At 39.0% G+C, this 19,752-nt stretch overlaps 2 protein-coding genes across 4 annotated transcripts; one reads left to right on the forward strand and one right to left on the reverse strand.

The window, feature by feature from the left end:
* Positions 1-2,188: 2,188 nt before the first annotated feature.
* On the reverse strand, positions 2,189-5,384 carry LOC117299717. Its single transcript, XM_033783273.1, has 3 exons — positions 4,956-5,384; positions 3,418-3,536; positions 2,189-2,691 (listed from the first exon to the last, which is right to left on the reverse strand). Exons 1-3 carry the CDS (start codon positions 4,960-4,962, stop codon positions 2,503-2,505), a joined length of 315 nt encoding a protein of 104 aa, XP_033639164.1. The 5' UTR covers positions 4,963-5,384; the 3' UTR covers positions 2,189-2,502.
* LOC117299716 (Y+L amino acid transporter 2-like) lies at positions 4,163-18,631 on the forward strand. 3 transcript variants are annotated; one of them, XM_033783270.1, is made up of 11 exons: positions 4,163-4,335; positions 9,136-9,643; positions 10,153-10,278; positions 11,083-11,191; positions 11,609-11,653; positions 12,071-12,194; positions 12,818-12,921; positions 13,690-13,786; positions 15,530-15,679; positions 16,337-16,514; positions 18,045-18,631. In XM_033783270.1, exons 1-11 carry the CDS (start codon positions 4,291-4,293, stop codon positions 18,101-18,103), a joined length of 1,545 nt encoding a protein of 514 aa, XP_033639161.1. In that variant the 5' UTR covers positions 4,163-4,290; the 3' UTR covers positions 18,104-18,631. The 3 variants fall into 3 exon arrangements, with proteins under 3 accessions (XP_033639161.1, XP_033639160.1, XP_033639162.1); XM_033783269.1 differs by lacking the exon at positions 4,163-4,335 and adding an exon at positions 8,150-8,268; XM_033783271.1 differs by lacking the exons at positions 4,163-4,335; positions 16,337-16,514; positions 18,045-18,631 and adding an exon at positions 8,150-8,268 and having other exon boundaries at positions 15,534-15,631.
* The last annotated feature ends 1,121 nt before the right edge of the window (positions 18,632-19,752 follow it).

Raw genomic sequence — 19,752 nt, forward strand, 5'->3', positions numbered from 1 at the left:
TCATTATACACTTTCGGTACAGAAGCCGGACGGTACAGAAACCGGACGGTTTTGCATATGTAATCGTGTCCGCCCGGACGATGTTGCATAATGCAATTGTGTCCGCCCGGACCATTGCAGGCAGTTGTGTTCGCCCTGTGCAAAACCGTCCTTGCAGTAAATTGAACGCTCTTCTTTGTCAACGGAACACGTTCACAATTTTTTTTACAAGCTAAGTGCATGCGATAAATGACATGGGAAATGTTCGGAGGTTGGGTATACGCTTCAATCATAAAATACGTGAATATTCATGCTGCATTGGTTCAGTGCATAAGTCCACCGAGTGTCCGGAGCGGACAATTTTGCACGGCGGACACATTTGCATCTGACACCGGTCCACCACTTATTTCAAAATGGGTTGCCTTTTAAAGAAAAACCTTCACAAAATCGTCGGGAAGGAACACGTTTGGTAATTACTCAAAACAAATATTAACTAAAAACTGACTTGGTAACGAGCATTGGAGAGCTGTTGATGGTATAAAACATTGTGAGAAACGGCTCGCTCTGAAGAAGCATTATATTTTGAGAAAAAGGTTATTTCTCACTAAAATAATAAACAATTCTTGCTTATCAAAAGTTGATGTCGGCTAAACGTTTTTAAACGTATGGTAATTTTTTATGTATTTAATACAAAAGCGATTACAAAGTTTGACGTTTTCTACCGGGAATGTACATGTTTTAATATGTTTATAATGATATTTAAAATTCTGAAAGTAACAAAAAGAAATATGCGTTTAATCAGAATAACAATAATATTGATCACAACATTGTAAAGTACAACCAAATTACATTAGGGCATACTTTATAGACAATTAAATAGAAGTTATGACTAAACTGGTATTCCCCCTCCACTTTATTGGGTACTTTTGTAAGACACAGAACACATAATTTACAAATATACACCGTTTGAAGATAACGACAGTAGAAAGCTTCCCTTAACATTATTTGTTGGGGTGCTGTAGTTTACAAAGAAATTTAGTAAAACAATGTCATGAAAATAATTGTGTCACTAAAATATTTGAATCAAATACAAGACTTCATACTTGAAGCCTAACTGTTGTAGCATCTGAAAGCACACATAATGAGCAATTGTGTTTTGTGTTCATTAATTTAATCTCTAACTGCAACTTCGATGACCAATATTGAGGCCAAACTCTCACCTGTTTGTTAAGATACACTCTAAAAACTCGAGTCAGAATTGTCCCGGATTTGAGTCCCAGGGGCAAGACCCATTTCTGGGTCCGTTTCACTCGGAATCCGTGTCAATGTGACTCGGAATCCGTGTCAATGTGACCCGGAATCCGTGTCATTGTGACAACAAATTTTTTTAAAAACGGGGATTTTTACTCGGATTCCGGGACACATTGACACAGAGCCGGGTAAAACTGACTCAGAAATTGGTCTGGCCCCCCTAAGACCCAAATCCGGGTCAATTCTGACCCAAGTGAGAATACTGGTGTGTGAAAATTTTACCAAGTGTCCAGTGCTGTTACAACTTCAACTACTGATGACAGTGACAGACTGGTTTCATGTTAACCTTTCATTTAAAATTAACAACAAACATAATAATAATATATGCCCTCCAGAACAACACATGGCATGGGCACCACTAATCAACAGAGGGCGCTATAATATCTCACACTGTGGGTTATCACAAGTGCCTTTAAAGGCAGTGGACACTTTCTGTAATTACTCAAAATAATTATTGCCATAAAACCTTTTTTGGTGACGAGTAATGGGGAGAGGTTGATGGTATAAAACATCATGAGAAATGGCTCCCTCTGAAGTGCTATAGTTTTCGAGAAAGAAGTAATTTTCCACGATTTGATTTCGAGACCTCACATTTTAGAACTTGAGGTCTCGAAATCAACCATCTAAACGCACACAACTTGGTGTGACAAGGGTGTTTTTTTCTTTCATTGTTATCTCGCAAGTTCGATGGCCGATTGAGCTCAAATTTTCACAGGTTTGTTATTTTATGCATATGTTGAGATACACCAACTGTGAAGGCTAGTCTTTGACAATTACCAATAGTGTCCACTGCCTTTAAAGGCACTGGACACTAATGGTGAGATTACCAAAAATAATTGTTAGCTTACAAAACTTACTAAGAAACGAGCAATGGAGAGCTGTTGAGAGTATAAAACATTGTGACAAACGGCTCCCTTTGTAGTGTATTTTTGAGAAAGAATTAATTTCTCACCAATATATTTTGAAATGAATTCAAGCATCTAGGGCGCACAACTTTTCTGACAAAGGATTTTGTTCTTCCATTGTTCTCCCGCAACTTCGACGACCAATTGAGTTAAATGTTCACTTTTTTTATGTATGCATAATGTTGAGATACACCAAGTGAGAAGACTGTTTTTGACAATTACCAGTGCCTTTCAATGGCTAGTCCACCATTCTATACACATCCAGCCACATTGTACCAATCATCATCCCCCCGTACAGCCAGTCCGGTCACTGGAAGTCAATGAAGGGATACTCTGCATCCCCAAAGTAAAACGCTACTAAGTAGTAGATACCAAAGACGATTGCAATGAAGTAGATGGAAGCACCGACTGCAACTGCCGTCATCCCCCACTTGAGGGCGTTTAGAGCCGAGAGCTCTGCCTTGATATCGTCTCCTTTACGAAGTCGAGCCTTGCACTGTTTGAAAAATGAAATAATGTTTTATTTTTTCAATTTCATTTGCTTAGTTGATATCGTTGTAATGTAAAGATACAACATTTGCCACTGGGTGGAAATGCAAAACTAGTATTGATAATTATTGACAATAGATTTACTTGAGGTTTAAATTGCGCCTCTTCAGAGGGAGTCGTTTCTCACGATGTTTAAAACTATTAACAGCTCCCCATTGTTCGTTACCAAGAAAAATTTAATGCTAACAATTACTTTGAGCTGAACCAATAGTGTCCATCCAGTGCCTTTAAAGGCAGTGGACACTAACGGTATTTTACTAAAAAATAATTTTCAGCATAAATTTAAAACTACCTTTGGTAACAAGCAACGAGAGCTGTTGCTGGTATAAAACATTGTGAGAAACGACTCCCTCTGAAGTAACGTAGTTTTCGAGAAAGAAGTAATTTTCCACGAATTTGATTTCAAGACCTCTGAATAGTTATTTTAGGTCCCGAAATCAAGCATGGGAAAGCACACAACTTTGTGTAATGGGTGTTTTTTCCCCCATTATTATCTCGCAGCTTCGACGACAATTGAGTTTACACTTTAATATGCTTGTTATATTGTTCATAATAAAATATATAATTTATGAGATCCACCAAGTGAGAATATTTGTCTTCGACAATTACAAAAAGTGTCCAGTGCCTTTATTTTAAGGACAGAGCCTGACTGTCTTTATTTTTCTTATCTTACCTTTCTGGATTTCCAAATGGATAATATTCCAAAGAGAGGACAGAAGAAGAAAGAAAGGCACGCAAAGCCGAGATAGTCATTTTGCCGGATTTTCTCCTCCACAACTACGCTGCCCTTTACTGCAAACACAACAGACAAAGAAACACATAATAAACATGGCCTTATTTAAAGGAGCTGCTTAAGCAGTTGACATAATTATTTCATGAGCAAGATACCCGTCACAAATTGTACATGTGCTGGTAGCTGATAACTTGTTTCTGGTAAGCATAATTTTGTTGTGCTTAGCTACATCGTGTGAAAATTGAAAATTGGGATGTTGGAAATGAGGAACTATGAGCGAAAAGCGTGAAAGCTTGCGGTGTATCAAGCCTGCTTATATATACATAAATCTTTGGTTTGGAAAGCCCTACACCACAATCTGGGGGTTTCTGTGTGGTTTTATCTTCATTTTCTTGTGAATTTGAAGTTATAAAACATAACTTTAATTACAACTTTGTAAAAACTTTGTAAATTTACCAAAAATATACAAGTTAAAAATATTCCTTTAAACAAAAAACCAGCAGGCCTTGTGACCAACGACCCCTTCAATAAAGTTCTCACAGATAGCATACAGCAGCACTGTATAGCAACCGCAGATTGACCTATGAACTTGACCCTTTGTTTCAGCATGCTGCGAGGTCAAATACATAGGCAGAACAACTGCATTGATGGATTGATGTGGCATAAACATGTACCTGAAGTCAATAGAGAATCCACATCGAAAAACAAAACAAACTTATACTTCCTTAGATTTTTAAATTGAACCTGAAGCAGCTTTCACCAAGACGATTTTTGTTGTCTTATTCCTACACCAAACCGTGAGTGTGATAAGGAATGGCCGATAACATTGCATACGTTGATGTCAGCGGTGAAAATAAGGTAATTTGTTTACGAGTTGGGTACTACTAGCTTTGCACTATTTCTTGTATAGGTTTGCACTTAGTTCCGTTTGCATTCTAAGATAACCAAGACGCTTTTTATGGTGTTCGAACGTTGTTTTATAACCTTTGAATTTGGAGGACAGACTATAACTTATTATGTAGTCCTACTGCAAAAACGCATTGATCTAGTTTGACATTGAAACTACATTGTTCAAGTTAAAATTAGGCCTACTACATATTTTTATTTTGAATTATTTTAAAAAGCAAGGTGTAAAAAGGGAGGGGTTGGAAACAAGTGAACACTTTGTCCCCTTTAATTTTAGCTAATTGTTGGTGGATTAAAGTGCTGACATGAAATTTAGGCCTACAATCTAAAGTGATGCTTCTGTAAAGTTATAGGATGTACGGTCCCAACTTTTGATTCAGTGTAGAAAACTTTGCAAAAATTCGAAACATGCAAATTCGTCGCATTTTAAAAGTTAGGGTTAGGGTTGTTTCGAAAGAACACACACATAATAATGTTTAAGCTACTTTTGACAATAATTATTATTGTCCTTGAATAATAACATGCCCTCTAAAAAGCATACATCCTTCCACTAAAAACGTTTGCATTCTCACCTGTCATCGTTGCTTCACAGTTTCGTTAAATCCACCAGCAGTCAGTTGTCCCAAAACAAAACACTCCGCAGTTGTTGCACCGAAAAACAGGAGGATAATCGGCAGTAATTTGAAAAGTAACTCCACAAGTCCGGTGGCAGTGCTTGGTTGTATCGAGTAAGGTGGAGTAATTAAATAAACAATACTTTGAAACATCGCCTTATCACGAAACCTTTGCACAGTGAACTTGTGCCTTCACGACTAGCCTTCGGTCAAGGCGTTCGTGTCGTACAAACAGTGGCGAGCGACTGTAACGATAGACCACACGCGCGAGTCTGTGGCGATCGAGTGGGGAATACCTCTTGCGTGCATGGTCTCCCATTGCAGTCGCTTGGGGTCGCGGCTTTCCGAGTCACGAAGGCCTTGAGAAACAACTACTTCACGACCGACCTCTGTTGATCATTTAACACCACCTTTTGTGTTGGTGGTATTTTGTATACACTGTGATGGAAATAATATCCGTGCTGAAGTTCAAAGTGATATGCTTGGTGCACAGTTTCTTCATAGTCTTGCTGTATTGGTACGGGTGGGACCTTGTGGGGTCACTGTGCCTCAAGTTCAGTCGGTAATTGAACAAAAAGTCGGTGCTGTTCTATTGGAGGGAAAGCTGGTGACCTCTACTGTTTTTATAGTCGTTTGCTTACGTCATGTAATGCATTCAATTAATAGCAATATTTGTGTTATATACAAGTGTTTATAGCGCACGTATCTATACAAGTGTTTATAGCGCACGTATCTATACAAGTGTTTATAGCGCACGTATCTATACAAGTGTTTATAGCGCAAGTATCTACGGAAAGGTTTAAAAAGGCGCATAATGATTTACCTTTTTGTTCTTCAGATTCAGAAAGATAGGTATAAGTAATGAATTCTGAGACCCAATAGCACCTTGTTTACAAAGTGCTAAGGCACATTCAGCAGTACTAAGGCACATTCACTGCTAGGAACACCGGGGCAAACCCATTATCTTGGTGATAAGTGTTACGGGGATCTTCCGTTCATTACACGACGCACGGGACCAACGGTTTAATGTCCCAACCGCAGGTACTATCACGTTAGACATCTCCGCTTTGTTGTTATAAATTTTGTTGAAAAGGCACGGACAAACAGTTGTTAAGAGATTGCTAAGAGATTTTTTGTTGTGCTTGTTGAACCCAACGACTAACAGTTGCCATGGTAACAACTGGCCCCGATGTACACCATTTGAATTGTTTTGGGAAATCAGAAATGTCCATTGAGCGTTAATTGTGACCCTTTTTAAAGATTTTCTTAAATAAAAGCAAGTTTAATTTGAGTAATTAAATTGGTCCAAATTGGTTAATGTAGACCTAGGCCCAGACTGAACGAAAGAACAATAATAACAAAAATTTCAAGATGGTTGGCCAATCCATTATTGACTATAGATTGTAAAGGCCTATAAAAAAAAATTAAACAAATTAAATAAAAAATCGTGGTAAAAATATAGGTGGCACTATCAAAAGTGTGACCTTGTACATTCTTTGAGTATTCTGGCAGGCAAGATACTACACTGGGCCTATGGGAAAGTTGACATTTTGTGTCATATATTCCACATAAAACCAAGAGTTGTGAAGTAAAAGCTGGTCAAGCTTGCCCCTTTCATCATGTCAAAAGTTGATAAGAATTAGACAGTGCAATCTCCATAAAATATAAGATTTATGTTTTCTTCCATTGAGCTGTGTACAAAGCATGCCTGCAGGAAGTCCGGGCGCTGTGTCTCTTTTGTAAACATGTGATGTCACAGGTCACATAGTCTGTAGGTTTGACGCACTTGTGCTTGCATTATCGTGGGAACAATAATACCAAAACACATGTGGTGCAAATTGGATTCAAGGTGCGAGTAAAAAGATGTGTGGTAGACTAAAGTGTGCCACACCCCCTCTTCCCGATACTGATTGGGGTTTAACAAATGTTTTGACAATCAATAATTGTAAACGTAGTTGGCACATAATGGTCCCCGCACTGTCTTAAAATAATGTATCCCCGCCGATGTGGACTGCGGTTCTTGATTAAATAACATTGGAGCAACGCGAGATAAGAAATTGTAGGGATTTTAGTCGGCGCTGAATTAGTCGTGTGTTATGGGTCCCTAACCTTCACCCTTAACCTTACCTCAACAAGATGTGGAAAACACTGAGTGTGCTCTGCCTGGGTCTGAAGTTGTACACCGCAGAGTGGTAGTCCATTATATGTAGGTTCTCTCCAACCTTCCATGCAAGCTGAACATTCGCGATGAACAACAACAAAACGAGATAACTTCATGTAGCCCAACTCACAATAATGTCGGCCTACTAAAATAGGGGTGCACGTGCGTCGTGCGCCCATCAGCTGCATCACCATCAGTTTCAAGGTGTGTTTACAAGAGCAATGTAGATGTTCTGGTCGTTCACAATGCGCGGCAACTCCACATGATTCACAAGTAACAACACCATTGTCCAGGTTCATCCAGGTTCTAAAAGTGAAACAGTTGTGCCGAAATAATCTAACAAGCTAGTCAGCAAACGCGACTTCCTATCCAAGGCTCCCAGAGAAAATACACAGGGTACAGCACTAGCTGCAGCCTAGCCCACGATGAACGTCGTTCTAATTACCATGCATTACGAGGTGCCATGAGCACTTTTTGAAGACATTATTGCATAACAAGATCATCACTTGATGAGGTGATATTCATAAAAAAAAACACAAATAAATGAACTTGTTATTAAGAAGTGTAAGTCTCAATTGCAGATGGTTATTTTATGCATACAGGATGGAGGGGTAAACAGCGTGTGATACTTTTTTCTTTGACTTGTGGTCTAACAATATAGGCCTAATGCAAGAGCTGCGTAGGTCGAGATTATAAAACAAAATCACAATCTATAATTCCTAAAATCATGGGCGGCCTTTTCCCAAGGGAGAGCAAAGGAGGAAAACGCCGTTCTAATAATTTAAACTACGATCCTTGGTCTTTAGCAATGAGGAACACATACATTTAATATTGCTGCCATCTTCTGGCCCAACTGTTGCCGAAATTAGACGTACAAATGTTGGGTTGCCGAAAAGAAACGCTTGGTGGCAGTAGTTTGCCATAAGTGGAACGCCTTGTACTAGATGGGTTCTAATGTTGGTAATTGTTTTGAGACATTGTTTACAAAAAGTAATGGCGACTAGCGCAGCGGTAATAAGTGGAGGTTGCTCGGCAATTTCAGGGGGCCGGAAACCTCATTACAACAGATATGACAACTATATGAAGTCACCTCTATCGAAGCCAAGAAAGGTGTGTAGGTTTCAAAAGCAATGTAGATTTTCTACGTCTTAAACCAAGTTTGTTATGGTAAACACGATGCGAGTCTACATACATGTACGTTGGAAATGTACAGAACCAGTAACGTGAGAAAACAAAAACCACCTGTCACCTTGTCCTTGTCAATGTCAGTGTTTGTGACGGAGTGTCACAGTGTCACAGTCATCACAGTGGCAGCATCAATCAGTTGATTGTTTGTACTACTAGACCTATCGTTATCATGATCTGATGTAATTAATTTGTTATCGTTATAGTTTTTATATTTTCATTAGACATTAGGAAGCCTTGTTAGGTAGGGCCATGGAGCTATAAAAAGGATATAGCTCCATGGTAGGGCCTACGTCGGTTGACTTTTTACTTATAAGATGATGTTAAATTTCTATATATATATAAATTCTTATACATTTGTATCGTTGCGGTACCCGCTGCCAAAACATAGGATTCGAACTGCCTCTAGCTACCAGGCAACCTCGGTAGTCTAAAGACACTGCTCTAGAATTACAAGGGTGGTGGGTGGGTTTGAATCCCACCCGAGTAAATTAATGCCTGTGATATTTTTGTCACAGGACTCGGGGGAAAGTACAGTGCTAACACACATCGGTGAATGGGTAAAACAAAAATTAATAGACTTTTTACTTGCAATTTTCCTCTGGTAAGGAGCACTTCAAACGAGGACTAATTTTAATTTGTTTGACTCTTGCACTTGCAGAGTTTTGCTGTCGGTGCTGTGTATATTTCAATTCAAGGCCTGGCAGCAGGATTGTTGTGATTTTATACACACTTTTAAAATATGACTAATTTTACAGTGAATTCAAGCGCTTTTATAATCCTCTTTTTCAGACCGGCAAACCAAAGGCCAGCACTTTAGAACAACATGACAAGTCACATGACAAGAAGGGGGAAATCCCGGAAACACAAGTCACTCCCGACATCAGACTCGGGAAGAAAATCGGTCCGCTAATTGGCATTGGGATCGTAATCGGAACCATGATGGGTAGCGGAATATTCATCACGCCATCATTTGTCTTGGCCAGCAGTGGTTCCATTGGGACCTCTCTCCTCGTCTGGACAGCAGCTGGTCTCATCTCAATCATCGGAGCTCTCTGTTACGTCGAACTCGGCACAATGATCGTTGAATCCGGCGGAGACTACGCCTACATTCATACATCGTTCGGTCCACTTCCAGCCTTCATGTATATTTGGGTGACAACGATGGTCGGAGCACCGACGATGCTCGCCATAATGGCCTCTGCATTCTCAAACTATTTGTTGTACCCCTTCTTCTTGGGGAACTTCGGCTGTAAGCCGCCTGCAGAATCCTTGTATCTACTATCGGCAGTTGTCCTGAGTGAGTTTTTGTCAGACGATACACATTCAAAACAAACAATCTCAGGCCTGATATGGAGGCAATGAAGGCAATTGCTTTTGTGCTCCCTGGTCATTGCCTTTGTGCCCTTGAAATTTTTCCCAACAATTTCCCTCACAAGGTGCCCTACCAAAAAGTTAGGTCTTGGTGCCCTAGTCCTTTAAAATACAAAACAAACAGGCCTTAGAAGACACGTCTTTCAAGCAAACAATCTATGGAAAACATCGGTAACATATTATGGGAATTTTTATTTCGGTTACACCATGTAATGGTTATCTCTCAATGAGTTAGGGTGGTTCTGAAAAGAACCGTTGGTTTTCAACTCAACGTTTCAATCAGTATGCTCTGAATCCTTATCACAATGTTTAGACCAGCAGCTCTTCATTGTTCATTTACCAAGTAAGTTTTTTGTGCCAACAATTATTTGGACTATTTATCAATAGTGTCGCGTGCCTTTAAGAAAGCTAATCTATTTTGATTCTTCCATCCAGTTCTGGTTGCGTTTTTAAACATCTACAGTGTGAAGTGGGTTACTATGGCCCAAGGAGTCTGTACAACCATTGTGGTTCTAGCACTACTGGTCATCATAATTACTGGAGCTGTCAAAATAGGACAGGGTGAGCAAGAAAGGAACACGTTGCCTTGGATCGGTCGACTTGGTCTTTGAAAAGCGTTTGTAACCGATATAAAATGCATGGGTAGAAAGATGATGTAAAAGTAGAATACAATGATCCACACAAACACGCCTCGAAATTGCGTGGTTTTCCTGTTACCTCGTCGACTAACACGGTCGGCCATTTATGGGAGTTAAATTTTTGACTCCCATAAATGGCCAACCGTTTTAGTTCGCAAAGTTAAAGGAAAACTCTGCAATTTCGAGGCAAATTTGTGTGGATCATTGTATTCTACTTTTAAAACATCTTTCTAACAGCATGCGTTTCATAACAAATGGTTAAAAACGCTTTTTGTAGACCCAAGGCATCGTGTTCCTTTAATTGTATATATTTTAATTTTATATAAGGTGTTTCTGTTCAGCAGAGTGTGGGTTCGAGTCCCGGTCGTGACACTTGTGTCCCTGAGCAAGACACTCAACTATAATTGCTTCTCTCCACCCAGGGGTAAATGGGTACCTGTAGGGGCAGCGTTTGTTTGGTTAAGCTTAGTATGATACATACTTGAAAGCACAAGCCGTTCACTCCCCAGGGAGCTGAGACAGTTTAAGGAATGAATTAATGGCCCAGTGACCAGTGCATCTGTTTTTACCCTTACAAACCCACAACCTTTACATTGCTAGGACAGATGTCTTACCACTAGACCACCAAGCTAGCCTGATGGCTTGAGGCAGTTTGAATCCTAAGATTAAATATGTTATTTTCACCTGTATTTAATATTAAATGAAGTATTTCTTTTTCAACCGGCAGGTAATACCTCTAGCTTTATGACTGGATTTCAAGACCTGCAAGGTCTCCAAACATCACCAGGATCAGTTGCTATTGCCTTCTATGGGGCGTGGTTTGCATTTGGTGGATGGTAAGTGCCAAATTTCCAGATTTCTGGTGGAAAGCCCTTAATCCAAAGTCATGAATTTTGGATTGAGAAGTCATTTGTATTGTATATGAAGCCTGCTTTGAAAATTTCAGAGAATTAAAAGATTGTTTTAATATTTATGAAGTCAACAAATAATTTTTCTCCAAGATATAACACAATAATGCCGCAGATCTATTATTATTGAATTGAAAAACATAAGACCATTGAGCTTGTCCAGTTTTTATTTAACTCTCTCGATGACACAATCACTGGTCTCACGCCTGCTGTCCAGTGTTAGTTTCGAGCACTGACATTACAATCAATCCCATTACCCTACTTGCCGTAATTTACATATACAGTACATTATAAATTATAATCCATAAGGTTTTGTTTCCCCGGTTTTTTTTTTCAATCTCGTAGGAGCATACTGAATTTTCTAATTGAAGAACTTCAAGACCCAACAAGGTACGGATCCATGTTTTGAAATTCACATAATAAAACAAGAAAATATTAAACATTGTTTAGTTTCATAATTTAAATACTGCATTCTTGAGAAGTATTCTCTAGCCTTTAGTGGACTTTTGCTACATGTAGTTGATTTCTTTGTTTCATCCATTCCTCTCCCCGCCCCCCAAAAAAAAAAAAAACTTAAAAAAAAGAAATCTTTCTTCAGAAAAAATTGTAACGTAGGGAAATAGGCTACTCAATGCTTAATTATAAAATACTATAACATTGTTTTCATCAAAAAGGCCTTATGTTTTTTGGACCACCTCGGTCAAATGTCAGGAATGGGACTGGCCTTCAACCATCAAATAATTTTTTTCATTTTTTTCATTTACTGAAATTGATGAGTGTATTTCCCTTTTTGTATACCTCATTTAGAGACCTGCCCCTCATCATCATCGTTTCGTTGCCGACGGTGACTGTTATTAATCTTCTTGTCAACATTGCCTACTTGGCTGTTCTGGAGCCTCAAGAGATCTTAGCATCAAATGCTGTAGCTTTTGTAAGTACATATACCCCTCGTAATACTGGAATGACAAGCTGTGATGTAAAACAAGTAAATGCCTTCGCTACATGATAGTAACTGTCTTGAGCACCTTTGAACAACTTTGGTTGATTTTGACGCTATGTAAATTCCCTCTGATTGATTGATTGATTGATTGATAATAATGGTACTAACAAACCGCATTTTATTTATTTATTTAAGGCCCTATGTGCTTTAGAGGAAAAAAGAAAACACCAACAGAAATATGAGTACCAACATAATAACAATAACTGATAAACAGTAATCAGATGTGGTTAAAGGCGATTTTTGAATTGCCTTGGAACAGTGATTTCTTCTTTATCACGATATGTATGCCAATCCAAAGTTCAGCCGCAGCTACTTTGAAAAGAACTAGCTCCATAGGATTTTGTAGCGAGGGGCGGAAGTGGCAAACAAGAAGGGACTTTGATATGGTGAATGTAAAATTCTATAAGGATTATATTTGTGAACTAAGTTTTGAAGGATGGAATGTTCCATTAACTTGGCCTTGTTAAATCTGACTCTTCACATTTCAAGACATGAAAATATTCCTAATATTGCACTCGTTAACATTCTATTTTCTGAATGTTGTTTTCTCGCAGACCTTTAGCCAGAAAGCATTGGGAAATGCATCTTGGATAATGCCAGTAGCTGTATCGATTTCAATGATCGGCGCCATCAACGGCGGATTCCTGAAAGGATCAAGGTACAATGTTGACCTAAGTCACTCGGGCCAAATTTCATAAAGCCTGTAAGAGACAGCCTCAAAAAAAAATTTGTATCGGCGTGCTGCGGACCGACAAGCCTAGGCTCTGTGCGCTGCATAGAGTATCATGCATAACAATGGACCATGATCATTGTCCTATTTTCTAAAGATTGCGGCCAGCTCCGATCACCGTGCAGTGGAATTAAAAAAGCTTCTTTTTTCACCAATTCCCCCGCAGAGGCAAGGGTCGTAGTAACCACAAACCAGTCCTGAACGTTTCTATATGGAGTGCGGCCAGCAGCGCTTGCTTCGCCTCGGGTGCCATTTTTCACCCGAGGGTGTGCAAAACCCATGGACCCCAAATCACAGCGTGCAACAATTGTTTTGTTATACCTTGACAACATGATTATTCCTCATCTCAAAGCTGTGTGGTCATCTTCAAACATTATACTGACAGAGTATGTATAGTTTAAAAACTTTCTTCACTGTTCCCTCGAACCCGCGGCTGTTTCGTACTGATGAGCGCTGGAAATCGACCAACGGTGGGAACGATCAAGTTGATAAACACCGGTTAACATCACTCATGTTACCTGCCGCGCTGTGTAGCCGTGGTACATGCGTATTTGTTGCAAGGCACGTGATTGGTTCTCGACCAATCAAAATTTGTTACCGAGGTATAACAATTCTCTTTGTTCACCTCAAATATGAACTTATAGGAGAAAATCCTGACGAATCATGAGTTTGTTTTTTGCATACTTTTTGTTTCAGGACATGTATGGTGGGGGCTCGTAAGGGACAGTTTCCAAGCATTTTAGGCTTAATTCAAGTACAGAGGAAAACACCCACGCCTGCACTTCTTTTTGTCGTGAGTATACAACTGCAAATAATTGAAAATAAATTGCAATTTAATAATAATAATTGTTTTATATCACACTTTCTGCACCGGAAGGGCATCTCCAAGCACTTCCAACATTATCCCTGGTCACTGAGCAATTTTTTTCATTTCTTCAACTATCTCAGCAACCTGGGGTGTATACAGGTTGTGCAACAAAATATGCATTGCTTAGCTAAATCAATTATAAATAAAGAGTGTCCAAATTTAAAGACACTGGACACCTTGGTAATTGTCACAAACCAGTCTTCTCACTTGGTGTATCTCAACATATGCATAAAATAACAACCCTGCGAAAATTTGAGCTCAATTGGTCGTCGAATTTGCGAGATAATAATAAAAGAAAAAACACCCTTGTCATACAAAGTTGTGTGCTTTCAGATGCTTGATTTTGAGACTTCAAAATCTAATTTTGAGGTCTCAAAATGAACTTCGTGAAAAATTACTTCTGTCTTGAAAACTATGTCAATTCAGAGGGAGCCAATTCTCACAATGTTGTATACCATCAACCTCTCCCCATTACTCGTCACCAAGTAAGGTTTTATGCTATTTATTATTTTGAATAATTACCAGTAGTGTCCAGTGCCTTTTCTTCAATTTAATTGTGATTGAACTACAAACAGATACACAACATTTTGTTTCAACTAGCTTTGCAAATGTATTAGGAGTTCAGTAGATCAAACCAATCGAAAGAATAAGCTTCTCTCACTTAAAAATATCTGCATTCTAAAAAAACGCAGGCAATTAGCCCCAATTTTTTTTCCAGCACCACGCATTAACTATTCAGTGACAAGCACTTAGCAACTGAACCGTGTCACATCGACCTTGAGTATCACTTTCTTCATAAATACTTGATGGCCTGTGCTTTGCTCATTTTGGGAAAAGATCCATTTAAAAAAAACGGTTATAATAAACATTGACAACTAACGGGCAAATTGCATTTTCGCTTGCAGGCGCACAAAGCGCTCAGTTTATTAACGCATCCACGTTGTTTACTAACCAATCAGGCAATCAGGAGTTCTGTGAAATTTACGCACGCTGCACATCAATCTCACATGTGCCTATCCTGGGTGTCATTTTGGGTGTTATAATCATATACAAACATGCACAAAAGAGAGTTGACACTCTAAATTACACGCATTGTTCGGAGGCGCGTTATGTATTGTGTAAGAAATCAATAGCTCCACCTTGCAAAACGGGAAACGCTACAGGTATGCTGAGGTCACGCGCACGTTTTCACGCACAGAGAACAGCTATTGTCCAATGATCTGCCTCCTTTTTGAGAGTGTCGTCATATGCAATGGGTCTATAGAATGTGTTCCACCTCTGGGCTATCCTTTGGATTCTGAAATCCCGAAATCAAATTCGTGGAAAATTACTTCTTTCTCAAAAACTACATCACTTCAGAGGGAGCCGTTTCCTCACAATGTTTTATACTATATCAACCTCTCCCCATTACTCGTTACCAAGTCAGGTTTTATGCTATTCATTATTTTGAGTAATTACCAATATTGGTCACTGCCTTCAAAACAGGGTGTCCAAAAGACACACAGATACCCCTGTATGGGCTAGGAAAGTCCAACTATCATAGACTAGGCAAAGTTCCGCCTAATTTAAAACCATTAGTCTAACTTTGGTCGCTGGTAGTCCTTACGCAAACTTGGCACTAGCTTTCATACGATTGCAATAATATTTGTTTTCTTTCCTTTATTTCAGTTAGCATTTGCGCTGATCTTCATGGCTTCCAACGACATAAGAAAGCTCATCAATTGTTTCTCGTTCGTTACTTGGGGATTTGTTCTTACCTCTATAATTGGACTTTTGTATTTACGATGGAAGAGGCCTGAATTACCAAGGCCATTCAAGGTCAGTCAATGTTCATTGGAGGAATCTTTATGTGAATTTCCCATTAAAGACATTGGACACCTTTGGCAAGATTGTCAAAGACCAGTCCTCGCACTTGGTGTATCTCAACATATGCACAAAATAACGAACCTGTGAAAACTTGAGCTCAATTGGACATTGAAGTTGCGAGATAATAGTGAAAGATAAAAACACCCTTGTCACACGAGGTTGTGTGCTTTCAAACGCTTCATTTTAAACCTCAAATTCTAAGTCCGAGGTCTTAAAGTCAAATTCGTAGAAAATTACTTCTTTCTCGAAAAGTACGTTATTTCAGAGGGAGCCGTTTCTCACAATGTTTTTTACTCCCATTACTCATTACAAAGTAATTACCAATAGTGTCCACTGCCTTTAACCAAAATATCTGATTAGATGGATTACACGACACAATTGACCACCATCAGTTCTGCAAAAACAAACCAATTTATTACCATAAAAAGATCGCATTTGTAGTAGTTTTTGCCCTTTAGCGGGCAGAAACAATAACTTTTAAAACGTACAGTCAAATATGAAAGTGGGCACATTGTGGCTCATCCAGTCCTGAAAATGCTAGCCCAAGGAAAGCCCCCAGCTACAATCAACAGAAGACATTTTCACAAACTGCATTATGATTTGTTACAGGTGAATATTGTTCTTCCAATATTCTTCAGTGTAACTTGTGTCTGCCTTTTGATATTTGGGGTAATTGGCGCACCCTTTGATGCCCTCATAGGGCTAGGGATGACCCTCACGGCACTACCTGTTTACGCAGTCTGCATCTACTGGACAAGCAAACCAGTATGGCTTGGCCAGTTTCACTGTAAGTATTGTTACAATTATTTGGGGGTTGGACAAAGATAAATTTACTAGAGCTGAGTTTGAACCAAGGACCTCGGATTAGGATGCCGGCGCTCTACCATTTGACTTACATGTATGTAGCCTTGTGATAGTGGTCTCCCTGTTACATGTATGTCAATATCTTTGTTTTGGGTGCCAATCAGAAACCTGATGAACAAACCATTATGGCTAGGCCAGCTTCACTCTGAGTAGTTAAGAATTGTTTGGAGTTGGACAAAGATACATTGACTAGAGCTGAGTTTGAACCAATGACCTCCGGATTAGGATGCCAACTTCCAACTGACCTATCTAGCCCTGTGTTAACGGTCTCCCTGTTATGTCAATATATTTGTTCGGGTGCCAATCAGAATTATGTAGTAGTTATAGAATTGTCTGGGGATGGACAAAGATAAATTGACTAGAGCTGAATTTGAACCAATGACCTCCGGATTAGCGGGCCAGCACTCTACCAACTGAGCTAATCTAGCCCTGTGTTAGCGGTCTCCCTGTTATGTCAATATCTTTGGTTGGGGTGCCAGTCAGAAACCTGATGAGCAAACCATTATGGTTTGAACAGCTTCAATGTGATCTTTTTAAAATTATTTTGGATGAAATTTATAATAAGAGTGACTTCTAAGATAGTGAAGCTCAATACGCTTTAATATGCAGTGTTTTCCTGCAAGGTACATGTATGTTGGACTACATTTGAATCATGAGACCTACTCCTTTTTACTGAGCACCATGTAATGGTTTATAAGGTGTTGCTGGGGCGATTCCCTTCTCTTTTCGATAAGTGCACTGGGTTCTCTCTGTATGCATTATACAACACACAGGACCAATGTTTGTACATAACATCCGACGGACAAAGCATCATAATTAAGTGTCTTGCTCACGGACACAAGTGCCATGACTGGGACTCGAACCCACACTTAGTCTTGGTTCAGGACTCTCCTGGATTTGTAACAAGAAAGCGCGCTATCACCCCCAAAGCGCTATCAACCACGAACCGCTATCACAGGAGAGTCTTGGAACATTCGTTAAATCTCCCCCCAAAATCGGGGGGAAACATAATGCGCGTGCGTAGGTTTCCCGCAGAGCCCGCCCCTTTTTTGGGGGGAGATTTAACGAATGTGCCAAGACTCTCCTGTGATAGCGGTTCTCGGGTGATAGCGGTTCGTGGTTGATAGCGCGTTGGGGGTGATAGCGCGCCCTGTTGTGACAAATCCAGGAGAGTCTTGAACCGAGACTAACCCACACTCTGCCGATAAGAAACACCAGTCTTTAAATCAGCTTGGCCATGACAAGCCAAGAACAATGAAAAACCTTTCTGTTTTTTGTTTTAACATGAAAGATTGAAGATTGAAGAAAATTAATCATACAAAAGACTTGGAGAAGGCCCACATCTTGTAGACATTTTGTTTATTAACATGTACAATTTTAAAGTTAAAGCCCAATCAGTGCTCACTCTTTCTGAAACTTTATTGATGTCTCTGTTTTTTCCTTTGCGTTACAGATAACATCACAGTATTTTTTCAGAAACTTCTTTTTGTCGGTCGTGAGGAAACATCTTAAGATGCGGGTGAGTCTTCATTAAAGAGAATAAGAGAATTTGAGCAATTATAATGCGCCATCTATCTAGTGCACAAGACCCTAATCGGAGGCGCAGCACATCAAATACATAACAAGCAACATTATAATTTTTAGAGAAAAAATACACATGTAATACAAAGATATTGATCATAAAGGGAACAACTCCATGCACATTATGGGACATGTATAATATCACTAGTTATACATGTTATACAGAGTTACGCAATTTAGTTTTCAACTAATAAACCACAAGGGAAACTGACTGAGTTAAATTTAAATGATTTTGAGTTGAACAAAGACAAAACGACTTGAGCGGGATTTGAACCAATGACATCCAGATTAACATGTTGGCGCTCTAACAAAATGAACTATCTATGCAATCTCCCTATTAAATCCCTAGTAAACCCCAAATAAATTTAGTTTTGAGCAAACAGGCGCAGCTGCTTTAAAGCCATTGGACCCTTTCGGTACAGAAAAAAAAGAAAGTTCGCAGATTTACAAATAATTTACAGGGTTTACAGAAGGTAATGGTGAAAGACTTCTCTTGAAATATTAGTCCATGAAATGCTTTACTTTTTGAGAAAACGGTAAAACAATATAAATTCTCGTTAGTGAAATTTACGGATTTATTTTAAACACATGCCATGACACGGCGAAACAAGGGTGGGTTTTTCCGTTGTTTTCTCCCGACTCCGATGACCGATTGAGCCTAAATTTTCACAGGTTTGTTATTTGATATAGAAGTTGTGGTACACAAAGTGTGGGCCTTTGACAACACTGTTTACCGAAAGGGTCCAATGGCTTTAAGAAGCACACCTTTCAGCAAACAGGATACCACAAAATTATGTACATGTGCATGTACCGCCAGCCTGCTACTATCTTGTTAAGATACATTGGGTATAGTTTGAGCTTATGCTATTGGTATTAATTTGTGTACAGCAGCGTATAAGCCTACCTCGTGCTGATCACTGATAGTCTTGCTATAATTATAGTATATTCTACTGCAGTATACTATAATAACATATCACATGCATACTACTGCTATCCTATTAAATGGTACTTAAGTTGATAGTCTATAATTTGAGACATCATCAAATAGATTTGGTATTTTTGGTGGTGAATGCTCGTTCTTTGCCAGTAGAGGAACGTTACTCCTCCCTCCCCCACTAACCATGAGGACAGATTACTCCATGTATGTTTGCAATGACAAGTTGCTTGCCTAGATATCTCTTTATATTGCTTCTAATAATATTTGAAAAAATAGTAATAAGAGCTTAGTGGTTTTTTCTGAGGGAAGCGCATTGTATTTTCTGAGTTTTTTTTCTACAGCATTGCCAAAACAAACCATGAAAATGTTCATGGTAAATATTTTCTTATCAGAGGTTGTAGAAGGTGAAGCGTTAATGTAACACAGTTGTTAGATGGTGTAAATTATATACAATATACATTACTTGTGTATCACTAATGGTTTACAATCTAGCAATTTTTTTTTTAACATGTAGTGGTAAGACGGTGTATAACATACATAGTAGTAGTGCATTACGGTAATGTTTTTTAATCTAGCCAAATCATTTTTTTTTTTACAATAAATTAGTTTTGTTTAACATTTTTGTTGTAGTTTCTGTAGAAAG

This window comes from Asterias rubens, chromosome 14 (genome assembly GCF_902459465.1).
Source record: "Asterias rubens chromosome 14, eAstRub1.3, whole genome shotgun sequence".
Lineage (NCBI taxonomy): Eukaryota > Metazoa > Echinodermata > Asteroidea > Forcipulatida > Asteriidae > Asterias > Asterias rubens.